Raw genomic sequence first — 15,002 nt, 5'->3', positions numbered from 1 at the left:
GAGGTCAATAAGTAATATTAACATTGATATTTGTGGTCATAAATTTGAAAAAGAGTAGTCATTGTAAAACTATTTGAGACATTTTCAGATACGGCTGAATGACTCATTCCTGATTAAAATGGTCTCCTAGTTGAGATCTGCATTGTGTTTACAGAAGTGAAAACACGAATAAGGTTGAAACGACTCACGTTTGACTGGAACCTTAGAAAAACAATTCTGAAGTCTGTACCAGTGGCCAAATAAACCACATTCTCAGAATTCAGCCCTTAACGGCAGCTACAGGCACCTACCGGCCCAACAGCCATGAAAAGCACTTTGAGGAGCGACTGGGTGGCTCAGTCAGTTGAGCGTCCAACTTGGCTCAGGTCATGATCTCATAATCGTGGGTTCAAGCCCCACATTGGGCTCTGTGCTGACAGCTCAGAACCTGGAGCCTGCTTCAGATTCTGTGTCTGCCTCTCTCTCTCTGCCCCCTCTCCTGCTCACCACTCTGTCTCTCTCTCTCTCTCCCCCAAGAATGAATAACATTAAAAAAAAAATTTTTTTTAAGAAAAGAAAAGCATCTTTGGAAGCATGTCAATATTGATCATTTCCAAACTGGAAAACCAGAGTAAGAACTGGAAATTGTACCAAGAACCCACACAGGCCCTAAAAGATAAAGTGGAATGGGAATTTTCTCTTGTCCTTGGGGGAGAAAAAAAAAAGGTAGGCCATTTCTATCTGTAACGAAATACTGAGATATTTCATTTTTAAGACTCTTATGCACACACACGATATCAGCCTATAAATCTATCTACACATCTGTTAACAATTTAAACTATATTTGTTAGTCTTGCCATAAAATTGTGAACTATTGCAGACTTACTGTAAATACTAAGAATGGTATACCAAATGTTCCTATACCCCACCATTCTAAATTATTTTTTTATATTTATTGGTGATTTTCTTCAGTCCATAAGCGCTGTCTGCCATGCAGGTCAATACCTCTATAACAGCCAAGTGATACAAAAACTACAAACCCTAGGAAGCACATAAAATCAGAGACTTTTCAGAAAAACTCTCTGTATACACTGCCGCATGGCAGAGGGTAGTGATCACTCTGTGTGGGTGGATCCAGGCCTGCTGTTTACTTGGACGTAAGAGCACATGAGGTAGCGTGGTGACCTGGCCAGCGAGATGCGAAACACACATCTTGAGCTGAAGGGAAGCTATAGAATTTTTACAATCTTCACCTCTAACATATTTTTTCTTGTTATATGTTGCGTCTCCACTGTGTGTTTTCTTCCAACAACCTCTTTTACATTCCTCTTTTAAGGATGTGTTACAGTCATCCCCATATTTCCCCTCTATCCTTCCAATAAGTCAAGTAAGCCCTTAATGGGAGCCAAAGCCTAACCTTTGACGGTAGCAAAAGAATATAACTGGAGGTCAAGAGTTATGGTTTCTAATCCAGTCCCTAAGCAAGTGGCTCACTCTGACCCAAAGTGTCCTCAAAAGAAAGGGTTGAGTGAAGTGACTGGTAAGATTGTCATCAGCCTAGCCACAAAGGACCCAGTAAGGCAGAGTGCTTTTCCTCCATTTCCTTTTTACCCTGATTAACCAACACAGAAATGCAGTCCTACAAATGCCCCTGTGTTCTTCCTTTAGGCTGTGAAATTTGAACCCTATCATGACAGCGCCCCTCGCCAGATTTTCTGCTGAAGCGTGGCTTACGAGTAAGTACTTCCACTTTGAGAATAGTGTGACCTTTTTAAAAAGTTTAGCGAGAACTGACTGATAGAGCATTAGTCACAACTGTTCACCCTTCTTGTTCCCACCTTCAGAACAAAAGAATTGTCACTTCTTGTTTTGGTTTTTGAGAAGCGAGATAGCACAGTCCAGACCTACCAGCAGAGGTTTGCAGTGATCCTAGAAGCCTACCTGATGGGCTGTGGCACAGCATGCTGCATGACTTCACCGACCAAGTGCAAGTGGATCGAGATGCTACAGAAGGTCACCCTTGATATTAATCACTCTCTGCTGAAAAGTATGATGTCACGTTCCCAAGGTATGGTGCCTCTATTCCACTGCCATTATCCCTGCGATTCTCCTTCCTTCAGGGAGGTTGGGCTGTACCTTCCTAAAGGAAGCCAAGAACAACATTTTTCAATCTTCCCATCTTTGTGGAGTAAGCAAATTTAAAGTCTCCTTTTACAAGTTCGTATTTTTTAAACTATGGATATATGCTAATGATGAATTTATAATAGATGTTGAACTCTTTGAAAATTTAAAAGCATGCAGATGTAAGGTATATATTTAAGAACAATTGCAGGCCCTGAAACTAATATTATACTGTATGCTAACTCACTGGAATGTCAATTAAAAACTTGAAACTAAAAAACAAAAACAAAAGCAAACCAAAAAAACAGAACAGTTGCACGCACACGAAGATTAGTTATTTGCAAATATTTACTTTTTTCCTTCCTTTCAATATATGTGTATAATTTTCAAATTTTCAGTCTTTTAAAGAAATGAATTGGGGTGCCAGGGTTTGCTCAGTTGGTTAAGTGTCCAACTTCAGCTCAGGTCATGATCTCACATCACAGTTCGTGAGTTTGAGGCCCATGTCGGGCTCTGTGCTGACAGCTCAGAGCCTGGAGCCTGCTTCAGATTCTGTGTCTCCCTCTCTCTCTGCCCCTCCCCCACTCACACTCTGTCTCACTCTCTCTCAGAAAATAAGTAAACATTAAAAAAATTTAAAAAAAAGAAATGAATTATTGAGAAGCTTTTTAAATTTGTGTATATATATTTATATATGTCAGTTGTACTTCTATTTTTTATATATATTATATAGAGATCAGCATAATTATACACAGACATATATACCTCCTCTCTGATGTCATTTCCAATATGATCTTATCCTAATAAATCCTGTCCCTGCCCCTAGGAAAATTAATCACTCTTTCTCTGTATTCCCCTAGGCTTGGGTTGATACTATATTAAAATATAGTCATTGACACATCTTTCTGGTCTGGTAAACTGCATGAGCCTTGAAAACTAGGGATATTTTTTATTCATTTTTATATACATAGACCAGCACTATGGCTCATAATGGACACATATACTAACATAGTCAGCTAGTATTTTGAATATTCCTGGAATTTCCACTTTTCCCCTTGAATTCTTTTCCAATACACCAATAATGTTCTCTCCAAAAAAATAATCGTGGTCATAATCATCTTACTTTTATTTTCATTGTAAGTAAGAAAGGGAAACACTTGTACCGGCCTCTAGTATGTTATCCAGGAAGAAATTTTTAACCTATATATTTTGTCTTAGAATTTAGAATTCTAAAGAACTCTTGAGTTTGAGGCTATCACACTGTCTCCACATAACCTGACTTCTTCTTTTGAAAAGAATTTATACAACCCTAACTGAATTGCATTTAATATGGTCTTTGAACGTCTGTTCCCCAAACCAAATGGCAGTTCAAAGTTTCACATCTTGGGAAGAGAACAACAGTATATATTCCTTAGCATTACCTTCAAGATATCCTTCCCTACCTGATGTCTTGGCCTCCCATATCTTTACTCGCATGCTTCTATCCACTGCTGTAGTATTGTGTACATGGTTGTATTGCTCACAGTAAACCTGACTTATCTCACCATGTCTTATGGTTAGTTCCTCAAAGACAGAAACCTACACCCTTTGCTCCCACTCCACACCAGACCAAATGTGTAGAATGTTATGAATAGACGTGGCCTCAGGAAATGCTATAGATAATGTCGGTGATTATTTGAACTCATGTAACTTTGTGCACTTCTGACAATTACAGTTATTTCACAACTTAAGCAAAAACTTGAAAACCTGCAGAATTCGAATCTCCCAAAAGCTTTAGAGTCCCATATGATCCTGGACTGAAGGCCGGAGCACTAGTGGTAGGTATCACCTCGATGTCCCCAAGTGGTCTTTATGTCTTGTAACTGTCTGTGCACGCTTCACAGGGCCTTGTGGGTAAAAGCTAATGTTTCTGTAGAGACAGAGAAGCTGGAAAGTCCCTGGACGGGCTTCTGTCAAGCCTTTCTCTAACCACTAGCTCCTCAAAGCCTCAAAACCAGGCAGTCTCCCATCCATTTTGTTTTAAATCAGCTTTCTTAAGGAATCATTTACATATAATAAATTTTGTTTGTTTTAAGTGGGCAGTGCAATGAGTTTTGACAAACGTGTGCAATCACATAACCACTGCCATTGTAACCAGGATACAGAACACTTCCATAGAGACGTTATAGGGAAGGTTCTTTCATGTTCCCTTGCAGAGGCAGTCCTTTCCTCCTTCCATCCCCTATCCTGAACAACTGATCTGCTTCTGTCATGTCATTTTCTAGAATTTCATCAAGTGGAATCATACAGTATGTAGTTTTTGTATCTGGATCCTTTTACTTAGCACAGTGCTTTTACGATCCATCCACATTGCTGTGTGTGCCATCTGTTCCTTTTTATGACTGAGTAGTAGTCCCCTGTGTGGATATACTATGCTTTATTTTCCATTCACCTTTTGAGTAAATATTTAACAGTGAGATAGTTTGAGTCATGGTACATGTGTGTTTAATTTTATAAGATACTGCTGAACTGTTTTTCCAAAGTGTGTAACATTGTATATTCCCACCATCAATGTACATGAGTTCCCACTGTTCCACATCTTTGCCAATACTAATTATCACCAATCTTTTAATTTTAGCCATTCCAATGGTGAAGTGGCATCTCAATGTTGCATTTCTGTAATGATGTTGAGTATCTTCTCATGTGCTTATTTTCCATCTTCTATTGAGAAGTTTCTGTTCACATCTTTCATTCATGTTTAATATGGGTTGCCTTCTTGTTTTTGAGTTGTTTATATATTCTAGATACAAATCCTTTATCAGGTATACATTTTACAAATTCCAGTCTGTGGCTTACCTTTTCATTTTCTTAGTAGTATATTTCAGAGAGCAGAAGGGTTTTTAAATTTTTATTAAGTCCAATTCATCACCTTTTGTATAGTTTGCTTTTGTGTATCCTAAGAAACATTTGTGGGGCGCCTAGGTGGCTCAGTCAGTTGGGCGTCCAACTTTGCTCAGATGATCTCACAGCTCATGGGTTCAAGCCCCATGTCGGGCTCTGTGCTGACAGCTCAGAGCCTGGAGCCTGCTTCAGATTCTGTGTCTCCCTCTCTCTCTCTGCCCTTCCCCCACTCACACTCTGTCTCTCTCTTTCTCTGTCTCAAAAATAAATAAACATTAAAAAAATTTTTTTAAATAAACATTTGCCTAATCCAATAATACTCAACCTGGGGAGACACCCCCAACACACACACACACACACACACACACACACACACACACACCAGGGAACATTTGGTAATGTCTAGAGGTATTTTTTACTGTTACAACTGGGAAAATTCTACTGGCATCTAGTGAGTAGAGACCAGGGATGCTGCTAAACATCCTACATTGCACAGGACAGCCCCCCAACAACAATGAACAATCTAGCCCAAAATGTCAACAGTGCCAATGTTGAGAAAGACTGCCTAATTCAATGTGACAAATATTTTTTCCTGGAAGTTTCATAGTTTTCACTCTTACATTTCAGTCTTTGATCCAGCTTGGAGTTAATTTTTGGGTATGATGGAAAGTAAAGATCAGGTGTGGTTTTTTTGGTATTGAATATCCAACTTTCCTGGCACCACCTGTTGAAATACCACAGCGCTTTTGTCAAATATCAACTGCCCGTATATGTGTGGGTCCATATCTAGATTCTCTAGTTCACTTCATTGATCTAAATATCTGTTACCTAGTGCTCGCTTCGGCAGCACATATACTAAATATCTGTTACCTCATGCTCTTGGTTACACTCAGATAATACACCACTTCACGTGTGCGTAAGAATCTTACAACAGTATACTTCCATTAACTTCTTCCCGACCTTTATGCTATTTTTGTCATGCTTTTACCTCCTACATATGTTATAAACCCAATAATAATTATTATTATTGCCTTAAATAGTTAAAAATAGATTTAGCAGATTTAATAGATTAAACTTACATATGTAAATGTATATATATAATATAAATATATATATCTATATAAATATGTCATATAGATAGATAGATAGATATAGATATATATATTTACCCACACATTTACCACATTTTGGGACTCTTTATTTCTTTGTAAAGGTTTGTGTTTCCATCTGGCATCATTTTCCTTCAGCCTTAAAATTTCTTATAGTGCAAGTCTTCTGGCAAGAATTCTTCCAGCTTTTGTTTGTCTGAAACCTCTTTATTCCACCTTCATTTTTGAAAGATGTTTTCCCTGAATATAGAATTCTAGGTTGGATTTTTTTTTTTCCTCCCTTTCAGCAGCTTTTTCTTTGGGCTTGCATATTTTCTGTAAGTTTCCTTTCATTCTTACCTCTGATTTCTGTATGTGTCTTTCTTCCCCAGGCTACTTTTAAGATTTTCTTTTTGGTACCATGGTCTTCAGCAATTTGATTAGGATCAGCCTTGGTATAGTTTTCTTTATGTTTCATTTCCTAGGGTATGTTGAGCTTAGATAAACAGCATAGTTGCTCTGTAGTAATGGGCACATGGGAGTACCAGAGCCCTGTAGGAGTGAGGCATGCAGAGGACAGGATCTGTCATTGCCTCTTGAACACCTCCACAGACTCATAGGGTTCCTCGGAATACAGTTTGAGAATCCTTGCTTTTAAGTGTTATAACTTGCTCTCCTATAACATTTGCAGATTTGGTAAGAACGCTTTCTGTATTTTTACCCAAATCATTGAACATCATCTTCCAACTAGGACTTTGTTTTTTGTTTTTTCAATTTAAATCCAAGTTAATTAATATATGTGTAATAATGGTTTCAGGAATAGAATTTAGTGATTCATCACTTACATATAACACCCTGTGCTCATCCCAACAAGTGCCCTCCTTAACGCCCATCACCCATTTAGTGCATCCCCCCACCCACCTCCCCTCCAGCGACCCTGTTTATTCTCCGTATTTAAGAGTCTCTTGCGGCTTCCCTCCCTCTCTGTTTTTATCTTATTTTTCCTTCCCTTCTCCTATGTTCATTCGTTGTGTTTCTTAAATTCCACATATGAGTGAAATCATATGATATTTGTCTTTCTCTGACTTCTTTCCCTTAGCATAATGCATTCTAGTTCCATCCACATTGTGGCAAATGGCAAGATTTCATTCTTTTGATTACCAAGTATATTCCATTATATATAAATCCCACATCTTCTTTATCCATTCAAAAGTCAATGGCTCTTTCCATACTGTGGCTATAGTCAACAGTGCTGCTACAAACATTGGGGTGCATGTGCCCCTACAAATCAGCAATTTTTTATCCCTTGGATAAATACCTAATAGTGTAATTGCTGGGTCGTAGGGTAGCTCTATTTTTAGTTTTTTGAGGAAATTCATCCTATTTTCCAGAGTGGCTATACCAGTTTCCATTCCTATCAACAATGCAAAGTGTTTCCCTTTCTCCACATCCTTGCCAACATCTGTTGTTTCTTGAGTTGTTCATTTTAGCCATTCTGACAGGGGCGTGAGGTGGTATCTCATTGTGGTTTTGATTTGCATTTCCCTAATGATGAGTGATGTTGAGCATCTTTTCATGTGTCTGTTAGCCATCTGGATGTCTTCTTTGGTAAAGTGTCTGTTCACGTCTTCTGCCCATTTCTTCACTGGATTCCTTGTTTTTGGGATGTTGAGTTTGATAAATTCTTTATAGATTTTAGATACTAATCCTTTATCTGATAGGTATTTGCAAATATCTTCTCTTCCAACTAGGACTTTGTACTGGTTGTTTATAATAATATTTTGCAAGAGGATTTACGCGTCCACGATATGTGTTCATTATATGTAGGAAACATGTGACTATTTCCTTACAGATTGAAAAATGTAAAGTGATGGCCTCCAAGAAAAAGCCCCTATGGCTTGAGTTTAAATGTGCCGACCCTACAGCCCTATCAAATGAAACGATTGGCATTATCTTTAAACATGGTGATGATCTGCGCCAAGACATGCTGATTTTACAGGTATGCTACCATTAAGGAATTTTTTTGTTCAATTACCTGAAAAAAGAATTCTGTATTTGATCTAAAAAATGCCTGCTACTGATTTTATTCCCATTCTCCTATTTTGTCCATATACAATGATAGAAGATTTTGTAACAGAGAGTTGGCACTGGGGAAACATGGCTGAGGGCCATTAGATATGTGATCTAGTGAGCATCCCAATGCTGTCTATTCCTGAGAAGAAGCATATCCAACTTTCCCATATAACCAGATATGTCTCCCTCACCTAACCTCTCTTTTATACATCCCATTCCTAGTGTAGTAACATAAAATATAGACGTATGTACCCCCCTGGCATCCACTTTATTCATATTTATAGACATATCTGTGTACCCACAAGTGCTCTCTTTATATACTTCACTTTGATCTACATCCACATCCACAAACTCAAGTAAATGATTTGATAGGAAGGAGACAGAAGAATGACACATAAGTGACTGAAGAAATCGTGCAGTTAAGTAACAAGCATGAATAAGTTACTAGACCAGAAGGTGGACAGTAATCAATGTTAATCATTTTGCATATTTTCTAACATTTCTGGATCAACTTTAGCTTTGCAAACCTGGAAAGTAATCTTCTCCATAGTCCACTGTTGTAGAGTAACACAATTCCTAATATTTAATCAGGTTTATTTAAAATAGGCAAACCTCATTGATTTAAATGTAGCCTATTAAAAAATTGGTCATGTTTTCAATTCTCTCTGTGTGTTTCTGCTTGTACTTGTTTCTAATATGGAAACAATAATACCTCTTGCTCTCTTTTCAAGAATACTATGTGTATTGTCCCGAAGTATTGAAAGAAAGAAAAAGAAATCCTTCAAACCTTTTGAAGGTTTGCTGCCTTTCAAATAAATCCATAGAATCTTCTGATTCTTGGCAGACAAACTCTTCAGAAACACAAAGCATCACTGTGTTCCTCTCCTTTTGAGGGGAACTTTGCACTTGCCCTTTATGTACTTGTTTCCCTGCTGAGGCACACTGCTTGGCAGGTGAGGGCAAGTTAGGTGAGGTCTTGAAGCCTCAGTCTCTTCATGTGCAGAATGGGAATATTAATCATATTCATGTTATAGGGTAAATGCAAAAGATTAACACAAAACAGCACTTGGTAAATTAGCAAGCATTCTCATCAGTGCTAGTGTTGCCTTGGTTTAGCCCCAGAGTGCCTTATGGATAAAAATTTCTAAGAATGGTAGGGGAGAACACTTTGTTGTGATGGTAAAATATACATAAGTGGAGTGGAACATTTGAATGCTGAAACACCACTGCAACCTCTCCCCACATGAACTCCATGTATCCTCTTCCCCAGGGTCCATCTCAGGGACCAAAATTAACAGGCTCCCAGGGAAGGGGAACTTTAGAGCACCAGGTTGATAAATATAGTTGTGACTTACAGATTTTATGCTGACATATATTTTGTGTTACCAGACACAAAATACATGTTGTTTTTTTAAGGAGAAGAAAATTATTAAACCAATGTAATGGAAACGGTTTTGTGTTTGATGTCTAGATTCTACGAATCATGGAATCCATTTGGGAGACTGAATCTCTGGATCTGTGCCTCCTGCCATATGGTTGCATTTCAACTGGTGACAAAATAGGTATGTGATTACCTCAGGAGATGAATATACCACTCAGCTCATTCTAAAAGATCGTAAGTCCTTTTTTTAAAATGTCTAGTTATTTTTGAGAGAGACAGAAACAGAGAGAGACAGAGAATAAGTGGGGGGGGGGGTAGAGAGAATGGGAGACACAGAATCCAAAGCAGGCTCCAGGCTCTGAGCTGTCAGCACAGAGCCCAACGCAGGGCTCAAACCCACAAACCGAAAGATCATGACCTGAGCTGAAGTTGGATGCTCAACTGACTGAGCCACCCAGGCACCCCCCTAAGCTGAGCATCTGACTTTTGATTTCAGCCAGGTCATGATCCCAGGGTCATGGGATCGAGCCCCACATGGGGGCTCTGAGCTGAGTGTGGAGCCTGCTTAAGATTCTCTCCCTCTCTCTCTCTCTTTCTCTCTCTTCACCCCCCCGTCCCTACCCCACTTGTGCACACACACTCTCCCTCTCTCTCAAATAAAAAAATATTGAAAAATAAAATAAGGGATCATAAGTCCTTTAGCGTAGGCATTTAATAAGTGAAAAATTACAATCATAATCCAAATAGAAAAGGAAGAAAATGTTCCAAGGTTGGTGAATGTGACTCTTGATTTAATATGGATCTGTTGAAAATACATGAATGTGTGATTTAAATCCCTGTGACTATACATGGAAATGATTTTCATAAGAACTTGTTCCCTCCTCTTTACTTCTCCACCTCTAAACTGTAACTCGTTTCACTGCACATAAAACCTCTCTCTCACAAATAACGTTTAAAAATAGACACAAAGATCTGTCACTTATTTTAATATCTTAGAATTCACATTATTGAAACTATTACATACTCTACTCTTAGGTGCTTTTACAGACATTTAACATTTTTGTTTCAAGCAGACATATTTTTATTCAAGTTTCCAATCCGAGAACTGTACAAAACCACTTCCATTTGACCCTGTGATTAAAAAAGGAAAAGGCACCGTTTGCCAAGCACATATGCTCAGCACATAAGTGCTTTTACTTATTGCCTTTGAAAGCCAACCTTTCCTCTTTTCATTCAGGGACTGAAAGCATGTCCCACAAAACTTCTGCATCCTCCTCCTTTTCTTTCTCTCTCTCCTAAGAAAACCAAACCAGGGAAATAGCCGCCTGGTTGAAAAGCCCTCTGCCCTCCTGTCAACAGAGACCCAGCCATTCCTCCTCTGGGTCAGGCCCCAGGCCCCAGTGTCCATCAGCCTCTGTGCATCTTCTCATAGGAATGATCGAGATCGTGAAAGAGGCCACGACAATTGCCAAAATTCAGCAAAGCACCGTGGGCAACACGGGCGCGTTTAAAGATGAAGTCCTGAATCACTGGCTCAAAGAGAAATGCCCTATTGAAGAAAAGGTGAGCTCCAGCTTTTCCCCACTCTGAAGGCTCCTTATGAGCTGTCATTCATGTAGCAATAATGGGTTTGCATTTTCAAAGGATCTACCAATGTCGTGCCTCCTGAGGTTTGGCAAAATACTTTACTTGTGAGGCCGTGGGGGTTTTAAGTGCCTTCCCGTGTGACACAGCATATCTGTGTAAGACGGAAGCTCTCAGTTCAGAATGCCAGTGAGCATTTGTTTGTCCTTTGACTATCAGGCATGCTTTGCATAAAATTTGGTTCTATGAAATAACTTGGTGGGCATTTTTTACGACCACCTCCTTTTGATGTTCGGCAGAAAAATCTAGTTACCGTGGATAGGTCCTTTCCTACCTGGGAGATGCCACATATCCTCCAAAGTAATTTCTGATGTACCTCTGCACTCTGAATGGTAAATTAGAGATCCTGAAAACATCAGTTTCACCATCCTTGCGAAGTACACATGCTGAATCCTTCACAAGCTGCATGGTTAGGCTGGCTGTTTGGCTGCCGTTTCAAGTTCTGCGGTACAGGATTACCACTTCTCATTTGCATGGTTAGCAGCCCTTTGGGTAGGAAATATAATTAGCAGCATTTATTAGTCTGTTATATGTGTGGATTTGTGAACCCATGCATACGTGAAGTGGTCACAAGCAAAACATATGTTCTCCACTGAAGGAGAAATTATTATAGGCTCTGTAGCATTGGCAAACGATGGCATGGAGAGGAAATGAACCCTTTGATTAAATTACCATTGCTCTTTGACTCTCGTTTCCTCCATGTGCTATTGTGAGTCACTGAATCTTCGCCTAGAATGTAAGGAGAGCAAGGAGAAAGTTGGCATGTAGCAGATAGGATGTTAATGAAATCAGGTGCCATGAACTTGAAACTGGTTCCCAGAATAGTACCTTTTTGGAAGTCGTTTATAACAGATCCACACTGCTCTTTGTAGCTAGAACACAACTAATGTTCAGATGTGTCTAATTAGTTTCAGGCAGCAGTGGAGAGATTTGTTTATTCCTGTGCTGGCTACTGTGTGGCTACCTTTGTTCTTGGAATAGGCGACAGGCACAACGACAATATTATGATCACAGAGACAGGTGAGTTTATTTATTATAATTTGTTTTTACAGTGGCAAAACATACAGGACATAAAATTTACCAACCATATCAACCAGTTTTAAGTGTGTAGTTAAGTGGCATTAAACACATTCATCCTGTGGGGCCCCTGGGTGGCTCAGTCTGTTAAGTGACAGGTGTCGGCTCATGATCTCACAGTTGTGTGGATTCAAGCCCCACATTGGGCTCTCAGCCTGGAGCCTGCTTTGAATCTTCTGTCTCCCTCTCTCTGCCCTTTCCCCACTCATGCATGTGTGTGTGTGTGTGTGTGTGTGTGTGTGTGTGTTCTCTCTCTCTTTCAAAAATAAACATTAAAAAAATTTTTTAATACATTCACATTACTGTGCAACCATCACCATCATCCCCCAAAACTTTCTCATCTTCCCCAACTTAAACACTGGCCCCACTGAACGGGTACTAACTCCCCATTTCCCCTATCCCTCAGCAGAGAGTAATATTTAAAGAGTTTAAGGTTGGAGTACACATCTAGAAGTCATTACTATGTAGGAACATAGATGTTGCGATCACCCCAGAGAGGAAGAAGATACCAGAAATGAGACCTAAGAAGGAAAAGCGATTAGCTAGAAAGATAAGTAGGGGCATATCCCAGAAGCTGGTGAAGGAGGGTGTGATCGATACTGTCAGATGTTACACGGAAGCAACAAAAAGAACTCCCAGACATCCTTAAATCTGAGATGCTCTGCCTTCCTAACCTACCTCGTGTCACGAGTTCACTGACCACTCTGACCATGGTCAGTATTGGCTGCCGTGCCATGAAAAGTATCTCTAAGAAATTTGGACCAGTTTAAAAGTAGGATCCAGAAAAAGCACCATATTGAGGTAAACTGCTTACTCTCTGTGAGAATCAAAAGACATCACGTATTTATGGACCATACGTATGATACAGGGTATCTAAACAAGAAGAGATGATGGTAATCATGGTAGCAACAGCGACAGTGGTAGAAACTGAGTCAAACGAGATTCACAGTGATGTATTTCTATGGTGCTACTCAAAAGGAAAAGGTGAATGCCTTCCCCCCCCCCTATCCCCCACCCCCACCAAGCAGAGCGAACCATCAGTCTATCCTGAGTCATATAAAGGGCATAAGAGAGTCTCGGGCAAAATGATGACAGATTAGCCAGAGAGTTCTGACTTCTATTTCTAAGAATAATTCTCAGACGAGACGAGAATTTTTTTAATGGCATTTGGCTGTCATCTGAAGAACACCAGAAGGATATCAAAAACACACTTGGTTCAAAGAGTGCTTTGTGGTTACTACCATACACACCTGCTAAGCCAAAAAATATCACAAGCTGATAAAACAGTGTAAAAATAGCTCTCTCGCCCAAGATAGCTCATTTTCAGGCAACTTAAAAAATATCTCAGGAAATAAACAAACCAGAGTGTTGTTACAAGTGCTTATGCCCGCGTAATGATGTCAGACATTTTCTTCTCTTAAGGAAATCTATTTCATATTGACTTTGGACACATTCTTGGGAATTACAAAAGTTTTCTGGGCATCAATAAAGAGAGAGTGCCATTTGTGCTAACCCCAGACTTCCTGTTTGTGATGGGAACTTCTGGAAAGAAGACAAGCCTGCACTTCCAGAAATTTCAGGTAACTGGCCTCCCTCTTCATTGCCTCTGCCTCCTCCCAGAGTACCAATCAGATAGTGCCTTCAGAGCACAGCAGCCTTCCCCCTCACTCCACGTTAAGGCTTCTCTGCTTCTGACTACCCTCCCTCCCCTCTGTTCCCTCCATTCCATCCCTGAGTACAAAACGTGGTTTCCCATCTAAAACCAACCAGGAAGCGAGAGAGAGCATTCCGTAATCAAATAGAGAGCAAATAGAGAATGCCAGGATGGCACTGTGCCCAAAAGGGGCTTTCAGGAGGAGCGTCTGGTAAGCAGGTTTAGCCTTTGAATATTTATCAATTCAAGACTGTCTGGAAGATCCAAATTCCACATGTATTTTTTCAGGACTCTCAAACAATTGTGAGCTTCTGATTTTTGCTGCAGGTGTGTGTTTATCAGGTTACTACAGAGGGAATTCTGGCCGCACCACTGTATGTAGTCCCCTTTCGGTGAAGGACAGTCTCTTCCCTCACTTGATCCTGTCAACTCCACTGCGGGTTGTACAGAAAAGCTCAGGCCTGTCCTGCTCACCTGTAAACAAGCTCCTGCATGGGTCACCCCATCTCCCTGGAAGTGTTCACATCCTGCTTTCTTTGTCACTCCTTCCTGGTCTCCATCCACTTTTGACTATCAAATATTTCAAAAACGCAAGGAGTAAAATTTTCACGCTTGCAAATTTAATAACTGTGAAGGAACAGACCTCGAAATTACTACGTAATGACTACATAAAATACCTATTTATAGCCCACACAGACACAAAACAGATCAGTAGAGGCGAAGAGGGATTCCTTTATATGCACAGGCGCCTTGGGTCACCTTTAAAGAGTGCCCCCGCCCCCTGCCCTCCCCACTTTAGGCCTGTCTTAAACCCAGTGTGGCTTGCAATTAGGTCAGGAACAAGCCTTTTTTCAGAGTCTCTTCTTGAGTTCCCTGTTATCCTTGGGACATGGCCTGGGCCTTGAAATTGCGTGGAACAGGAACTAGGATGTATGTATTGTTTTGAAACCTGCCTGTTCTTGTTTGTTCTCCCGGCTGATTTCGATTTGATTACAGGACTTACCCGTCCCCCAGCCCCCACAGTTCTAGGAGGCTTGTCAGAGAAACTGAGATCTTTGGGGCCAGATGGTCTTAGGATTTTTTAGTGTGTGTTTCTGGGTAAACT

At 40.0% G+C, this 15,002-nt stretch overlaps 1 protein-coding gene and 2 long non-coding RNA genes across 3 annotated transcripts in view; 1 reads left to right on the top strand and 2 right to left on the bottom strand.

Annotated features, from left to right (window-relative positions):
- The window catches only part of LOC115508780, a 291,964-nt gene that overhangs the window by 174,734 nt on the left and 102,228 nt on the right, over window positions 1-15,002 (bottom strand). The gene's annotated exons all lie outside the window — the stretch shown is intronic.
- The window catches only part of PIK3CG (phosphatidylinositol-4,5-bisphosphate 3-kinase catalytic subunit gamma), a 33,845-nt gene that overhangs the window by 6,068 nt on the left and 12,775 nt on the right, over window positions 1-15,002 (top strand). The window contains 12 exon segments of the mRNA XM_030307778.1: window positions 1,648-1,689; window positions 1,692-1,715; window positions 1,832-1,880; window positions 1,883-2,005; window positions 2,008-2,052; window positions 3,815-3,865; window positions 3,868-3,917; window positions 7,921-8,067; window positions 9,613-9,703; window positions 10,955-11,085; window positions 12,075-12,186; window positions 13,666-13,823. Coding sequence (XP_030163638.1) covers window positions 1,648-1,689; window positions 1,692-1,715; window positions 1,832-1,880; window positions 1,883-2,005; window positions 2,008-2,052; window positions 3,815-3,865; window positions 3,868-3,917; window positions 7,921-8,067; window positions 9,613-9,703; window positions 10,955-11,085; window positions 12,075-12,186; window positions 13,666-13,823 — 1,023 coding nt within the window.
- On the bottom strand, window positions 10,299-11,877 carry LOC116737937. Its single transcript, XR_004343287.1, has 2 exons — window positions 11,839-11,877; window positions 10,299-11,652 (listed from the first exon to the last, which is right to left on the bottom strand). It is a non-coding gene; the product is annotated as an uncharacterized LOC116737937 (long non-coding RNA).

This window comes from Lynx canadensis, chromosome A2 (genome assembly GCF_007474595.2).
Source record: "Lynx canadensis isolate LIC74 chromosome A2, mLynCan4.pri.v2, whole genome shotgun sequence".
Taxonomy (NCBI): Eukaryota; Metazoa; Chordata; class Mammalia; order Carnivora; family Felidae; genus Lynx; species Lynx canadensis.
Note: the sequence above shows the minus strand (reverse complement) of the source record. Positions and strands in the feature narration are given on the sequence as shown.